This window comes from Phyllosticta citriasiana (genome assembly GCF_038021145.1).
Source record: "Phyllosticta citriasiana strain CBS 120426 chromosome Unknown IWZ02scaffold_7, whole genome shotgun sequence".
NCBI lineage: Eukaryota > Fungi > Ascomycota > Dothideomycetes > Botryosphaeriales > Phyllostictaceae > Phyllosticta > Phyllosticta citriasiana.
In genome coordinates this window covers 793,359-806,220 of record NW_027117284.1, presented here as the reverse complement: position 1 = coordinate 806,220, position 12,862 = coordinate 793,359, and the positions used below count along the sequence as shown (strand labels likewise).

The 12,862-nt window shown below is 56.2% G+C and overlaps 6 protein-coding genes across 6 annotated transcripts; 4 read left to right on the top strand and 2 right to left on the bottom strand.

Annotated features, from left to right (window-relative positions):
- Positions 1 to 2,921: 2,921 nt before the first annotated feature.
- Positions 2,922 to 5,123, top strand: IWZ02DRAFT_433374 (forkhead box protein J2; the record flags this gene model as incomplete). Its single annotated transcript, XM_066766289.1, has 1 exon — positions 2,922 to 5,123. One exon carries the CDS (start codon positions 2,922 to 2,924, stop codon positions 5,121 to 5,123), a length of 2,202 nt encoding a protein of 733 aa, XP_066622296.1.
- Positions 5,124 to 7,056: 1,933 nt separating this feature from the next.
- Positions 7,057 to 8,149, bottom strand: IWZ02DRAFT_452392 (cell cycle control protein cwf14). The gene is made up of 2 exons (XM_066767589.1): positions 7,784 to 8,149; positions 7,057 to 7,714 (listed from the first exon to the last, which is right to left on the bottom strand). The coding sequence occupies exons 1-2, from the start codon at positions 7,962 to 7,964 to the stop codon at positions 7,443 to 7,445; spliced, it is 453 nt and encodes a 150-aa protein (XP_066622295.1). The 5' UTR covers positions 7,965 to 8,149; the 3' UTR covers positions 7,057 to 7,442.
- Positions 8,150 to 8,182: 33 nt separating this feature from the next.
- On the top strand, positions 8,183 to 9,111 carry IWZ02DRAFT_452389 (uncharacterized protein). The gene is made up of 5 exons (XM_066767588.1): positions 8,183 to 8,420; positions 8,483 to 8,544; positions 8,627 to 8,773; positions 8,845 to 8,955; positions 9,014 to 9,111. Exons 1-5 carry the CDS (start codon positions 8,237 to 8,239, stop codon positions 9,023 to 9,025), a joined length of 516 nt encoding a protein of 171 aa, XP_066622294.1. The 5' UTR covers positions 8,183 to 8,236; the 3' UTR covers positions 9,026 to 9,111.
- IWZ02DRAFT_452386 (putative DNA-directed RNA polymerases I and III 16 kDa polypeptide) lies at positions 9,112 to 9,769 on the bottom strand. Its single transcript, XM_066767587.1, has 4 exons — positions 9,587 to 9,769; positions 9,437 to 9,528; positions 9,307 to 9,383; positions 9,112 to 9,249 (listed from the first exon to the last, which is right to left on the bottom strand). Exons 1-4 carry the CDS (start codon positions 9,704 to 9,706, stop codon positions 9,134 to 9,136), a joined length of 405 nt encoding a protein of 134 aa, XP_066622293.1. The 5' UTR covers positions 9,707 to 9,769; the 3' UTR covers positions 9,112 to 9,133.
- Positions 9,770 to 9,888: 119 nt separating this feature from the next.
- IWZ02DRAFT_475444 (imidazoleglycerol-phosphate dehydratase) lies at positions 9,889 to 11,028 on the top strand. The gene is made up of 2 exons (XM_066769013.1): positions 9,889 to 10,192; positions 10,289 to 11,028. The coding sequence occupies exons 1-2, from the start codon at positions 9,931 to 9,933 to the stop codon at positions 10,696 to 10,698; spliced, it is 672 nt and encodes a 223-aa protein (XP_066622292.1). The 5' UTR covers positions 9,889 to 9,930; the 3' UTR covers positions 10,699 to 11,028.
- Positions 11,029 to 11,492: 464 nt separating this feature from the next.
- On the top strand, positions 11,493 to 12,378 carry IWZ02DRAFT_482133 (uncharacterized protein; the record flags this gene model as incomplete). Its single annotated transcript, XM_066769140.1, has 3 exons — positions 11,493 to 12,005; positions 12,057 to 12,075; positions 12,125 to 12,378. The coding sequence occupies exons 1-3, from the start codon at positions 11,523 to 11,525 to the stop codon at positions 12,376 to 12,378; spliced, it is 756 nt and encodes a 251-aa protein (XP_066622291.1). The 5' UTR covers positions 11,493 to 11,522.
- Positions 12,379 to 12,862: the final 484 nt, after the last annotated feature.

Below are 12,862 nucleotides of genomic sequence, written 5' to 3'. Positions count from 1 at the left end.
CGTATGTGAGCTTCATATACCTTGGTACCAGCTTAGCTGGAGCATATGGAGGTAGGCAGGCAGGCAGGTAGGTAGGTAAGTCTACCCATCGCCGACCTCCGCAACACGAATTTATGATCAAAGATTAAAAGGCCGAGCACGTCTGAAAATTCGGGCAAACACGAAATCAAGACAGGGCAACAGCAGAGCAGAGCAGAGCAGAGCAGAGCAGGGCAGAGCAGAGCAGAGCAGAGCAGAGCAGAGCAGAGCAGGGCGATCGGCGGGTACGGTACCAGGTACCTCGCTCGATGAACGGTAAGGTAGGTAAAATGGGCCGAGGCGGTGCAGACGATGGTGGCAGACACGAGGCGCAAGGCGTGCGGCGCGTGCGGGGGCGCGGGCGCGGTAAGGTAAGGTAGGTACCTGGTGGAGGGTGAGGGGCGGCGCGGCCAAGAAAACGTGCGCGTCTGGCGTTTTGGATGGATGCGGAAGTCGATGGAGAGCCTGGCCTCCCTGCTAGCCCCCCGATGCCGATGGAATGACGGACAGAAAAAAAAAAGAAAAGAAAAATGTAAAGTGGGATGGATGAGCTCAGAGGCAGGCAGTGCGGAGGGACAAGGAAGGGCAGGCTTAATTTAGGAAGAGAAGTGACGCCTGCCTTGGTCATCGAGCGTTGACGCATGTTGAGTGGGGAATGGGTCATGATATCTCCAGTTGACCAGAGCTGATATGATCTGCTTTGGGGGCCTTTTGGGGATTTTGGGGTTGGGCTGGAGAAAGCAGTGGTGGGTATGTAGCGCGGTACATCGACGATCAGATGTGCGGCGCAAGGACTCGGACTTGGTGTGTGCAGATGGGGACGCTGGCTGGAGGAGGAGTGAGGCGCGCGCGCGCGCGAGAGAGAGAGAGGGAGAGAGAGAGAGAGCGGGCGAGCAGAGTCTGGACTTCGTAACCTGACGGAATGAAGGAGCAGCGCAACGGGCGACGGCGGCGAGGGCCATGTGCGCGCGTGGTCTTTGCTGTAGGCGCAAGAAGCAGCCCTTAGCAGCAGCAGCAGCAGCCTCTCCTAGACGCGCTCTGACGGCATGGGGCGCATGGGTGTGATTGGTAAGGGTTGCGGCACGAGCCTTTGGGCGCAGGCCGGTTGCAAAAAGCTGTGGTTCTCAGCGTTGAAAGCGGCGCGAACGGTGTGCCTTGGTGCGGCTGATGGCTGTGATGGAGTGGGTCCACTGGGCTGTCACAGTACAGACACGTCCAAAAGCCGGAAGGAGCGGCGCCATGGATGGGCCAAAGGTGGGTGCGGGAGGATTTTTGCGCGGGCTAAGTATGCTATCCATGTCGACTAGGGACTTGTCGAACAAGACGGAGCCTCACGACGGGCGCCTGGCGGAAAGGCAATGGATGCTGCTGGATGCTGCCTGTTATTGTTGGTCGTGTGGACTCGTATGGGGGCGGCCCTGACTCGCGGCGTCCGTGAAGCTCAAGGACGGCAAAGGGTCCAGAGTCTCATGGGCCGCAGAAGGTTGAGGCGTTAATATACAGAGTATAACTGACATGCGGCTGCCGTGGCGGGACGGCGGGGTCTGCAGAGTCGCCACAAAGGGTCAAGCTGCCGGCTCGTGCAGAGGATTGGACTGGACTGGACTGTGGACTGGACTGTGGACTGGACGTCGCCGGTCAAGAACAGTAAGGACAGTACAAAGGCACAATTCACGAAGACCAAGTTTCAGCCGGCCGCATTGGTGCAGACGGCGGCCACGTCAGGCGGGTGGAGATGTGGTTGAGGGCCAATGACGAGTATAATGAGACGTGTTTACCTTTGGACCCCGGCACGTCGCATTCTCCCAAACAGGAAAGTTGTAAACAGCGGGCCAGTAGATGCCGCGGGGCTGAGGTTGGATATTGGACGGGAAAAAGGTCGTGACAGACAACGTCGCAAAGAGGCGGTGCGGTGGATGATCCGCAGCGAGATCTGCCGGGCGGGGCCTGCTTTGCGGGTGATGCGAGTTGATATGCGCCAGGCCAGGCGGTGATCGCAGTGAGACTTGCGACGGCGGCGGCAGCGTGGTGCGACCAGAGGGCGTCGACCTGAGTTCGGGGCGTTTCAAGCGGCCGTGCTGTTTGCTCTCGGTGAGGCGCCCTCAGGCCAAACGCCGGAGACAAGTGGATTGCAGTCTTCAGGTCCTTGCTTCGTCATAGGTAGGCAGGCAGGTAGGCCGTGTAAGGTGCGGGTAGGGTAGGGTACCTAGGGTAGCGTAGGGTGGCCCCGGCCAATGAACCAGGCAATAAGCGAAAAACGCCAGCTCAGAACGACAGGCTGCTGGCGCCTGCGGGACCGTGGGGCCTGTCCGCGCGACCACCCACCCCCGAACCACTAAATACCTACCTACCTCTACCTACCTCCACCATCCGTCCATCCATCCGTCCATCTTACCTGTCTTCCTCGCCCTCGCAGCCTCTTCCTCTCCATCTTCACATCGCTCGCCCTCCGTCGCATTCGCCAAAGCAGAGACAGCGCTGCCCACCACTTCGCCCCCCCCTTGCCACGCCCGTTCTTTGTGCGCTTCCTCTGTCCTCCCCCCGCCGTCGCCTTGGCACAGACCCCCAAGCGCCCATCTCCACCAGCCGAGAGCACCTTGTAAGACGTCCTCCCTTGACTTGGTGCATACGACCCCATCTCACCACCCAAAGATCGACCCATCCATCTGCCCGCCGAGAATACCGCCCAGCGTCTTCATCTCCCGCCTCGTCGTCGCCAAAACGACTACTTCTCCGTCCTCCCGCCCGCCATCCCAACCCCGAAAGAGACCGCCCCCGTCGCGCCCACCACCGCTCCACTACCACCACCCTCATCCGAAACCCGCCGTTTTCTCGCGTTTTTACGTGTCATTCGTCCCGCTCGGCCCACCGCGACGCTCTGCGACGCCCCGCAACCTCCCGCCATGGCTGCGACGCGTCGACATGCCGCGCCGCTGCAGATTTTCCAGGACCCCGTCAATCCCTTTGACCACTACGATGACCCTGCTGCTTTCCCCGCCTATGCCCAAGTCACCGACGTGTCGTCCACCCATCACACGCTGCTGAATCCGCCCGGCTCCGAGACCAGCGGCCAGTCGCCCCACAAGCACCATGGCCACTCGAGCTCCCCACCGCCCCAGGCCCTGGCCGAGTCCAGCATCAATTCCATCTCCATCCCTCCGCCCAGGCGCAATGACTTCACCACCGACTCGCCCATGAAGAGGTCGTCGAGCATGTCAAGCATGGCGCCGCACATGCCCCAGACCCACGGCGCCCTCTTCACCACCTTTCCCTCGACCGGAATGCTTGACAAGGAAAACAACTTCGCCGCCCACTACGGCGACCACATGACGCTTCCCTCGGATTCGCACTACCACGCCAAACCCCTCCCAAAGAAGAGCACCCTCGACTCGGCACCGTTGCGAGACCGGAATTCCAAAAAGTCTAAGACACAGGACGCCGATCAGGACAAGCCCATTCCTGCGCCCAGCGAGATGCCGCCAGTCGAGGACGAGGGCACCAAGCCCGCCTACAGCTACGCCACTCTCATTGGCATGGCAATTCTCCGTGCTCCTCAGAGGCGCTTGACCCTGGCGCAAATCTACAAGTGGATCTCAGACACCTTCAGCTACTACCGCAGCGGCGAGACCGGATGGCAAAACAGCATCAGGCACAACCTCAGCCTCAACAAGGCTTTCATCAAGCAGGAGCGTCCAAAAGACGATCCTGGAAAGGGCAACTATTGGGCCATTGAGCCCGGCTTTGAGCGCCAATTCCTCAAGGACAAGCCGCGCCGCATTGCCAATCCCGACAACTTTTTCCCGGCCACCCAGAGTGACTTTTCGAGACCGGCGACCGCTCCGACGAGGTCAGCGGCGCCGCCAATGCCCTCCCACCAACTCCAGTCGACCCCTGTCAAGGAGAGCATCGACTCGAGCAAGTTCCCCGATGAGACCGAATTGTCCTCGGACGCCACCATTCCTGCTTCGGACCCGGCTATCCACGACGGCCAGGACGCCGCCAGCAGTGGTCAAGAAAACGACATGCCGCCTCCTGCCCACGCTCTGCGCTCCTCTCCGCCGCCTGCAGACATCACCTCGTCACCACCTCCCGCCATGTCGGGCAACCCCCAGCACGAGGGAACCCCTCCTCGTACACTGCGCTTTCAGTCCACGAGCCGGTCTGGCGGCCGCAAGCGCAAGTTTGCTGCGCTAGGTGACAGCGGCTACTACTCGTCAATTGAGTCATCCGCCGTCAAGGCCGCTGCGCTCGCCCCTCTGCCCGCCTCGGACGCCGACTTTGACCATCCCACGCACAAGCGAGGCCGTGCAGAGGAGGAAATTGCCCGCATCCGGAGCTCCTCTTACGACAGCCCTACCAAGGGCCGTCCCAACTTCAAGCAGCCGTCGTCAATCTACGCCTCGTCGTCGCCTTTCCGCCCCTTTGACAAGAGCGCGGGCGACTACCAAACTCCCCTGACTCCGGCCATTGTCTTCAAGAAGCCCGCAAAGCCGCCGGCGTCTGTCTCACCCAACACCAACCTTCGCAACCACCGCAAACGCATTCAGGAGCTCATTGACTCGCCGGACAAGACTCTCGGCGTACTCTCTGAGGGACAGCCTTGGAGTCCTGCTTTCCAGCTCCCCGACGAGGAGCATTTCAATCTTATGGAAGAAAATTTTAGCGAGAACTTTGACGTTTTCAACGACAGCCCCCTGCGCCAAATCTGCTCTGCGCGCGGCTCTCCCGAGAAACGCTCTGCTAAGCGTCCCTCGAGCAGCCGTGCCATTACCTCTTCCAACATCCTTGCCGACATCACCGGTAGCCGTGCAAATGCTACCCCCGAGGCGTCCAAGGACTGGCTCAAGCCGCCCTCGCACGGCAGGAGTCTGTCCGACTTCTTTGCCGGCAAGCAGCCAAGCCCCTCCAAGACGCCTGGTGGCAGCAATGCTGACGAGCTCTTCGGCGTCGACCTTCACTCTGACGACACGGAGGAGCCCGGTCTGGGCTTCGACATCCTGCAGGGCTTCCAGAAGATTGGCTCGCGCCAGGCACCTCAGGATGAGAGCCCGACCAAAAGGGCTTCCAGGCCCGGCATGAACCGCCGGTACACCACACTCCTCTGAGCTTCCACCGGTGCTCAGTCTTCATCATCACAATTGATGCTGGCTTCTTCGACACATTGGCGTGTGACTTGCGTTCGGACTTGGTGTTTTGGTTTTCAAATGGGGCGACGGGCGGATCATGACTGCCATGACCCCGTTCCAACTTGACGATCGTTACGTGTTACGAATGATACCCCACGCGCAGGTGCTTTACACTCACAACAACCACAACCCCTTGCAACAACCACGCTTCAACCTTTCTCCCCGATACCCGCTTTTTGACGGAAACACTTGGCTTTTTGCGCATCCGGATGGATCTGGAGTTGCTGGGATTGACTCGGCTTCACGTCACCAACACTACACCATGCCAGCTACAATTGTACTTCCTCCCCACCTACTCTCGACAACCAAAAGCTGGGCAATTCGTTGCCTTGCACTTGGGCACTTTACATCGACCTCTGAAGGTTGCTCTTTGAATCGCTCTTCGGCTTTCAACTCATCTGGCTCCTTTGGACTGGACTTGAGCTACCACAACAAACGTGGGACCAATGACTTGATATCTTGATGGAGGATAGGATGTCTGCGTAACCGGCGCGGTTGATTTTCGTTTTAATAGTCTCTGGGTTTTCTCTTTTTTTCCAACTTCTACTTTTGTCTCTCAGCTTCTCCCTCCTTGATTCGTGTGACTGACTTGAGTGCGTCTCTCTACGTCTGTCCGTTTTACTTCTTCTCTTGGGCAAATTTGGGTTCATCTTCCCTTCTGTGTTTCATGGTGTCTTTTTACATCCAAGCGTCGTCGTTCATTGGTCTCGAATATAGCGTAGCGATATCACATTGAATTGGGTTCCGGGGGGGTTTTTTTTTTTTTTTTTTTTTTGATTTCTTTTTTGGGTTCATGGTTTGGCAATGGCAAAGCAAGGCAAAGGTCTGGTACCGGTATCAGGTCTGGTCATTTTCTCGGGGTTTCTTTCCTTTGGGCTTTTTGGACTGGACTGGATTGGATTGGACCGGATTGGAATGGGTTTGGATATGATAGGACAGGTTTAGGTTTGGACTAGGCAGCAGGCGATTTTTTCTCGTACACAATTATGATCATTTCACTGCGAATTGCTGTGCGCCAATGATGTGAAGCCGACTACCAAGCGACAACGACTCCTGTGTCCACTGCCGCCACCGCCGCCGCCCCTCCCCCTTCTCTCAAAGGTCAAGTCTACCGCACCATGTCATCGTATCCTCCGCCCCATCCAACAACCAATCATCCTCACACTCACACCTGCTACACCCATCATCAGGCTCCCAATGACTGAATCACAGAACCTCCAGTCATTGCCATCCCCCACATTTCATTTCTCATTCTCTTCTCGTCCGTCTCTCCACCTAGGTCGTCCAGCAGCAAAATAGCAGCTGACGTACTGTACCAACAAGCTTTTCCCCAAATTACCTGGGCTGTACTGTGCGTGCATGTGAGGAGGAGACCAGGAGGCCAGGAGGTCCCAGCAAGAGACCGACCACCACGACGGGGCAGGCTCCGTTCGTTGTGGCTGACCACCACACATCCTTCTGTTTTCTCAGTCCCCGCATTCCCTAAGCGACGAGACTGGGACCGGGGGCGGCGGTGGTGGTTCTCTGTCAGGGGTCATGCGTGTTGGGGGTGTGTGACGTGGCAGCGCGTGAATTGACTTTTTCTTGCCATTTGCCCCCATCTCTTCGTTCCCTGTCACTCTCTTCCTTCTTTCGTCCTTCGCCGGTGCTTCGCTTTGGTGGCGTTTCTCCGCCTGTCCGGGTCGCCCGCATGTGCGTTCCTGGTTGTGCTGCCTGCCTCGGCTGGCAGATGGAGGTGGAGAGGGTTGGGATGGTGGGTTTGGCGGTTGGGATGGATGAGTGGGGGAGAGGGAAGGGGGGGGGGGGGGGGGGGGGGGGGACCATGGGAGCATTGTGGGGTGCGGTGCGGTTGGTGTGAGGAGTTGACGTAAGGGGGGGTTGGGGGTGAGCAGTATTGTAGCTCTGGGGATGTGTATACGCGAAAGCTTGTGGACGCTTGCAAGAGAAATAGACGCGATAGACAATTGGCTGGTTGGTTGGTCGGTTGTCGCTCCATTGTGTGTTTTGTTTTGTGATGATGGGTATCTTTGATGTTGGACTGGTGACTCTGCTCGATAGACATTTGCCCGCGGAGCTTCAAATGCAGCCCAGAAGCTCGCAGCAGCCAGAATTAAAAGGATAAAACACCAGTGCAAGAAATCATGATAAAGCCTAGACGCCGCTCCCCAGACTTTCTCTGTCGCGCTCTTCAAAAACGCCCTCTTTCCCAAGTTCGTGCTTTTCCTCCCTTCTCCAAGTCTAATCACTGCTTGCGCAGCCCTGGCAGCCGCAGCTGACGCACTGGATGTTCTGGTCCTCCTTGAGCTGGTCGCGCGGCACGCGGCAGATGCAGGTCGAGTTGAAGTTAGTCTCTTTGGTCTGGATGCAGCGCAGGCAGCAGAGATGTTCGTAGCCCTGCTTCTTCCACTTGGCGATGAGGTTGGCGTCGGCCTTGCCGTTCTTGACGCACCAGTCGTATAACTCGCGCGAGATCTTGTGCGACGTGTAGAGGTCCCATATGTAGCGCGATCCTAAAAATGACATCATGTCAGCCGTCGATTTTTCTTCTAAAGAGACGAGAGGTTGTGGAGACGGCCTACGCTTGTGTGTGATTTGGAAGATGGGCCACTGCAACTCTTGCCGCTTCTTGCCCTCGTGGCTCGAGTTGATGGCGTCCTTCATTGCGTTTTCGTACTCGAGCAGCGTGTCCTCAATATCTTCGTAGCCCTCCGGCGGCGCCTTCTTGTGGCCATAGCCCTTGGATGTGCGGACGACGGGCATGGTGTTGTGGCGACGCGCGAGACGGTCAACTACCTGTCCAGGCCCGAAAAGTGTAGACGGTTTCCTGCCGCGGGGTTGCGCACAAAGCTGTAATTGGATGCGAGATGAGAAGCGCGAGTCTTGCCAAATCGTTAGCCGCTGCCGAGGCACGAGCTTGCAGAGGTTTTGGTGGCCAGAGATGCGACGGTACTTACGTGAAGAGGAGAAGTTCGAGGCAAGGCCGCAAGTCGGCGACGATACATGCGGTGCTTACCTACGCCAGCCGCGTAAAGATGGCTTACGTGATGCGGTTGCGCCCGCGCTGTCCACCGCCGCCCGGAACGTCAGTTGGTGCGCACACGCCTCCCCCGGACTGTCGTCGTTGCGGGTACCCTGACCTGATCATTCCGGAGCAACACCGCTCATATACCAACATGACGATCAATCCGACCTTTCTTGCGCAGCGGACGCGCTCCTGTATGCCTACGCTCTATTGCTGTTTCCATTGGAGCACTACTGACATGATGACCATCATCTAGCTGTTAATTGGACCGATGCCAAACAGAGGGTCATCAGGAGCTACCGCGACTGGCTGCGGGCAGTATGTGACTCCAAACAACCCTTCTGAGCCCATGGGAACGGGCGCTACCCCGGGCGAGCGCTGACCGGCGCAATGAGCGCAGGCTCCCGAGATCCAGAAGATGTACACCCTCGGCTTCCCGGTCTCCACCATCAGGACCAAGATCAGGCAGGAGTTTGAGAGGCACAGATACGTCCAGCAGCTGAAGACGGTGGACGTCCTCATTTTCCACTCGCACTCCGAGTTGCAGGTGCGCTACACCTTTGGAAGTGGGGAACGGAGGGTGGGGTTGGGAGCATCGTGAGCTGATGCCGCACACAGGAAACCCTCAACTTCTGGAAGCAACACCCCCACGTCCTCAAGTACTTTACGACGGAGGAGGAAGAGCCGAGGCACAAGCTGCCCAACAACTTTATCAGCGGGTTTCTGGAGGTAAGCTCGCTGCATCGTCGTTCTTTGATTAATGACCATTGTTGATGATATATTTCAGGGCCGCAATTAGACTCCTGTACAATGCAATTCCAAAATTCCAGTGCCCGTGCTGTGCCGCAGCACTCGATCCCACGCCTAGAACGCCTGCCCAATCCAAATTTTTTTGAAGACGTGAAATTTACTTTTTCGCGACGAATTCGTCGCGCGCAGCGGTGAACTTGTCGATCACAACGTCGCAGAGATCAGCGAGGTCGTCCAGGCCCTTTTCGAGCACGTCGTAGACGCTGACATCGTCTGTTTGCTGTCAGCCTCTCGCTTGGCATGCCGCCCTTGAATGCGTTGCCCACTAACCGTATGTTTGTATGCGGAGGTTCATCTTGTTCTCGGAGGGATGGGGGATCGAATAACCGCAAAACTCGACTGAAGGGCTGTATAGACATTAGCTGAGCAATCCCACGCAAAGCGCGAGTGATCCACCTACTTCTTCATGATGATGTAGCGGAGTGCGTTTCCAAGTGTGTGATCCTCATTCTCGAACTCAAAAGATGCGGCAGTGGTTTCAGAACCTGGCAGCTTTGGGCTCGTCAGCTCCAAACTCGCAGCCGCAAATGTATTCAGACAGGCTACTTACAACGCGGATGCGCTGCTTTACCTCAATCTCATCTTCTTCTTCCGGGTTCTCTTCTGCGTGGTCAACGACGGGGGCGTCCTGCATCTCCTGGTCCTGAGATTCTCTCATTTGCGACGGCATGGTGGCGGTTGTGATTTGGCTGGCGCAGTGGAAGTTGAACGGAATTCAAAGAGTCGAGGATTTGCGGCGAAGACGGAGATTTGAGGTTATCTTATCGATCCGCGCGGGCGGTCAACGGTCATCAGGGCCTCTGATTGGTCCACTTCAAAAAGCTCGTAGCTGAACCCTTTATCATTGTCGCTGCATGCGCCAAACTTTCGCAGTCAACAAATACCAAAATCGCCATGGCCGACAGAATACGAAGCGCGACCCTCAACCGCGACACCAACGAGACCAAGATTCAGCTCAGCCTGAACTTGGACGGTGGCGTCCTGGAACTTCCGCAAGATGCGGCCAACGGAGATGCTGGGAGTCATGCCGCGCAAGTCTCCAACAGCCAGCACATTGACATCAACACTGGCATTGGATTTCTCGACCACATGCTCCACGCCCTGGCGAAGCATTCCGGCTGGAGCCTGAGGCTTAGATGCCAGGGCGACTTGCACAGTACGTCAATCAGCACCGGTTTTGTATCTGACTCGAAGCAATTGCTCAGTCAATGCTCTCGAGAATTCATAGTCACTGGCTAATCGCCCAATGCAGTCGACGACCACCACACCGCCGAAGACGTCTGCATTGCTCTTGGTGTCGCCTTCAAGCAAGCCCTCGGCGGCACTGCCGGCCTCGCCCGTTTCGGTAGCGCATACTGCCCGCTCGACGAAGCCCTCTCCCGTGCCGTCATCGACCTCTCTAATCGCCCCTACTCCGTCATCAACCTCGGCCTGCGCCGCGAGAAGATTGGCGACCTCAGCTGCGAGATGATTCCCCACTGCCTCCAGAGCTTTGCCCAGGGTGCTGGCGTCACCCTGCACGTAGACTGCCTTCGGGGTGAGAATGACCACCACAGGGCTGAGAGTGCCTTCAAGGCGCTTGCGGTGGCGACGAGGCAGGCTACCACCAGGGTAAAGGGTAGGGAAGGCGAGGAGCCTAGCACAAAGGGTGTCTTGTACTGAGCAAGTGTTGGCCATAGAATCGCGGAGTAAAATGGACATATCAACTTGAGGGTTGAGGTCTTGCGTTATGGAAGAAATTCAGAGGCTTTTGTCGTCACCAGCAGATGGTGGATTGGTGGCTCGAGCCCTTCTGGGGCGGCGCTGGAGTCTACATTACCTCTCGGAGACTGCAGCGGCAATTTCATGGGACACGAGCTCGAAGTGGCTCAAGCATGAAGGCTCCGATTATGTGCCTCAGATACTTCACGGTATATCTTCAAGGATGAGAATCAAAAGCTACTTCAATTGTACAGATATCAAAGCCTGATCTTAACCCACTCCAGCGACCTGATCGGCGATGCTCTCTGCTTTGGCTTGCACTAAACTGACAAGATACACCTATCAAAGCGAAGACTTCGGGCCTAGTTTGGCTTTACCTGCGCCTTCCCTCCCTGGGTCGGAAATGCTCCATTCATGCTCCTGGGCTATGTAAACTTCTTCCACACACTTCCAACCGAAGCAGAACAACAACTCCCACCTCACACTCCAACGTGTGCCCCCACTGTCTGGCGCTCTGGGTTGCGATTCACCTCAATCTTCTCAGCCTCTGCTATCCTTGGCTGTCGAGTTCGGGATCCGTCCTGCCGTCCCCGAGGCAAGTCAATTCAGTGACATCGATCACTTCGCTTCCCTCTCACCCACGACATTGGGCATAATCCGGGTTAGACCTCCGGCAATTACTTGACTTTGAGGAACGCACAGGCAAGTGATCATACTTGGTCGAGATACTTTATCTCGATTCTTCTTGAGCACGGACACATTTGATCCCAGCATAGTCGCTCAATATGACCACAATCTACAGCCAAGTATCAGCCAAAGAATGGATGAGAATCTGGGAAGACCGCACCGATGGCAATATCTGCGATGAGTTAGAAGGACTTGTTTTAGACGGCAACGGCGACTTCCTCGAGCCACCCTCATACACTTGGGATGACAAGTTGGAAGAGGTGGTCCCTGGACTTGAGATGGTGAAGCCCAAAGCCCAGCAGCTGAACCTGTGGATATGCAACGACTCTGGTACCACCAAGGCGATTGAAATCAAGGTCTCGGAGTGGGGTAGCCCCCGCCCAACTTCAAGGGTTTACGACGTCGCCAAGGGCAGTAGCGAAATTCCAGAAGTGGTCGCTGCAGACATTATCCGCTCTTTCATGGGCTTTCACCTTGCTGTCCAGGAGCGTGTCGACAAGTTCAACGCTGCCCGTCGTCGTGCCTATGACACGGCGACCATCGAAGTGACGATTGAGAAAATTTTGGATTCCAAGCTCAAGGTATATTAGAGTGGCTTCATGCGGCCGTGGATCTTGACTAACACTTTTCAGGCATCTCAGGCACCACTAGGTACTCAGAGTGCTCCATGAAAAAAGTGTCTATTCTAATGCTCAATTAGGTCCAAGGTCTCGTCGCAATGTCATTCCGCATACGCCAACCATCAAATCTGAAGAAGGCATTTACAGCGCCGTTGCTCCTTTCTTCAAGGCAGACCAACAGGTCATGGATGCTCCTGAGAAGGCCATAAACACATTCAATGCCATCGGTTCGCCCTACGATTCAGTCGAGACAGTTATGCAAGAGCTTGAACAAGCCATTAAGGGTCATCGAAAAGCAAATGCCGGCCCTGCTGCCAAGCGAAAGAGACACTGAAAGAGTTGGAGAGTTAAGGGTGCGTTTTCAAAATCCAGTGAACGCAGAAGGCCTGGAAAAAGGGAACACCTGGAAATCAGATGTCTGGACTGCGACTGCATCTCCCCCAGGCATCAGAAAAGTGCGCTCATTTCGAAATCACCGGTCCCTTCTGAAGGGCAAATTGGTAAGGAGTCTTGGTCTTATGAAGGATCAAAACGAAACTAGAAAAGGATCCTCGTGGGATTTGGAACACGGAGGGAGAAAGACTTATATGCCAACAGTGAATCAGAGCAAAGGTCAGAAATTCTTGGAACTCGATTTCGATTCATTCTGCAGTAAAAGGCACTTCAAAAATGTACTCAAACATTATGACTGGTCGGATACTCACCCCAATAGATGTCTCGAGTGATAAAGTGGCGGAATTGGGGCTCATCTACACTTCAGTATATTCAGGCAAACTCATGAGCCGAGAGGTCGACGGAGCAGACAAACATGAAGGCTT

Bases quoted from the DNA above. Each gene is read 5' to 3' on its own strand.
- IWZ02DRAFT_452392 (XM_066767589.1), bottom strand. From the start codon at position 7,964: ATGCCCGTCGTCCGCACATCCAAGGGCTATGGCCACAAGAAGGCGCCG. The intron at 7,715-7,783 runs GTAGGCCGTCTC...TGTCATTTTTAG, and splicing joins CTTCCAAATCACACACAAGC to GATCGCGCTACATATGGGAC.
- IWZ02DRAFT_452389 (XM_066767588.1), top strand. From the start codon at position 8,237: ATGGCTTACGTGATGCGGTTGCGCCCGCGCTGTCCACCGCCGCCCGGA. The intron at 8,421-8,482 runs GTATGCCTACGC...ACCATCATCTAG, and splicing joins TGCGCAGCGGACGCGCTCCT to CTGTTAATTGGACCGATGCC. The intron at 8,545-8,626 runs GTATGTGACTCC...CAATGAGCGCAG, and splicing joins ACCGCGACTGGCTGCGGGCA to GCTCCCGAGATCCAGAAGAT.
- IWZ02DRAFT_452386 (XM_066767587.1), bottom strand. From the start codon at position 9,706: ATGCCGTCGCAAATGAGAGAATCTCAGGACCAGGAGATGCAGGACGCC. The intron at 9,529-9,586 runs GTAAGTAGCCTG...ACGAGCCCAAAG, and splicing joins TAAAGCAGCGCATCCGCGTT to CTGCCAGGTTCTGAAACCAC. The intron at 9,250-9,306 runs GTTAGTGGGCAA...GACAGCAAACAG, and splicing joins CCTCCGCATACAAACATACG to ACGATGTCAGCGTCTACGAC.
- IWZ02DRAFT_475444 (XM_066769013.1), top strand. From the start codon at position 9,931: ATGGCCGACAGAATACGAAGCGCGACCCTCAACCGCGACACCAACGAG. The intron at 10,193-10,288 runs GTACGTCAATCA...CGCCCAATGCAG, and splicing joins ATGCCAGGGCGACTTGCACA to TCGACGACCACCACACCGCC.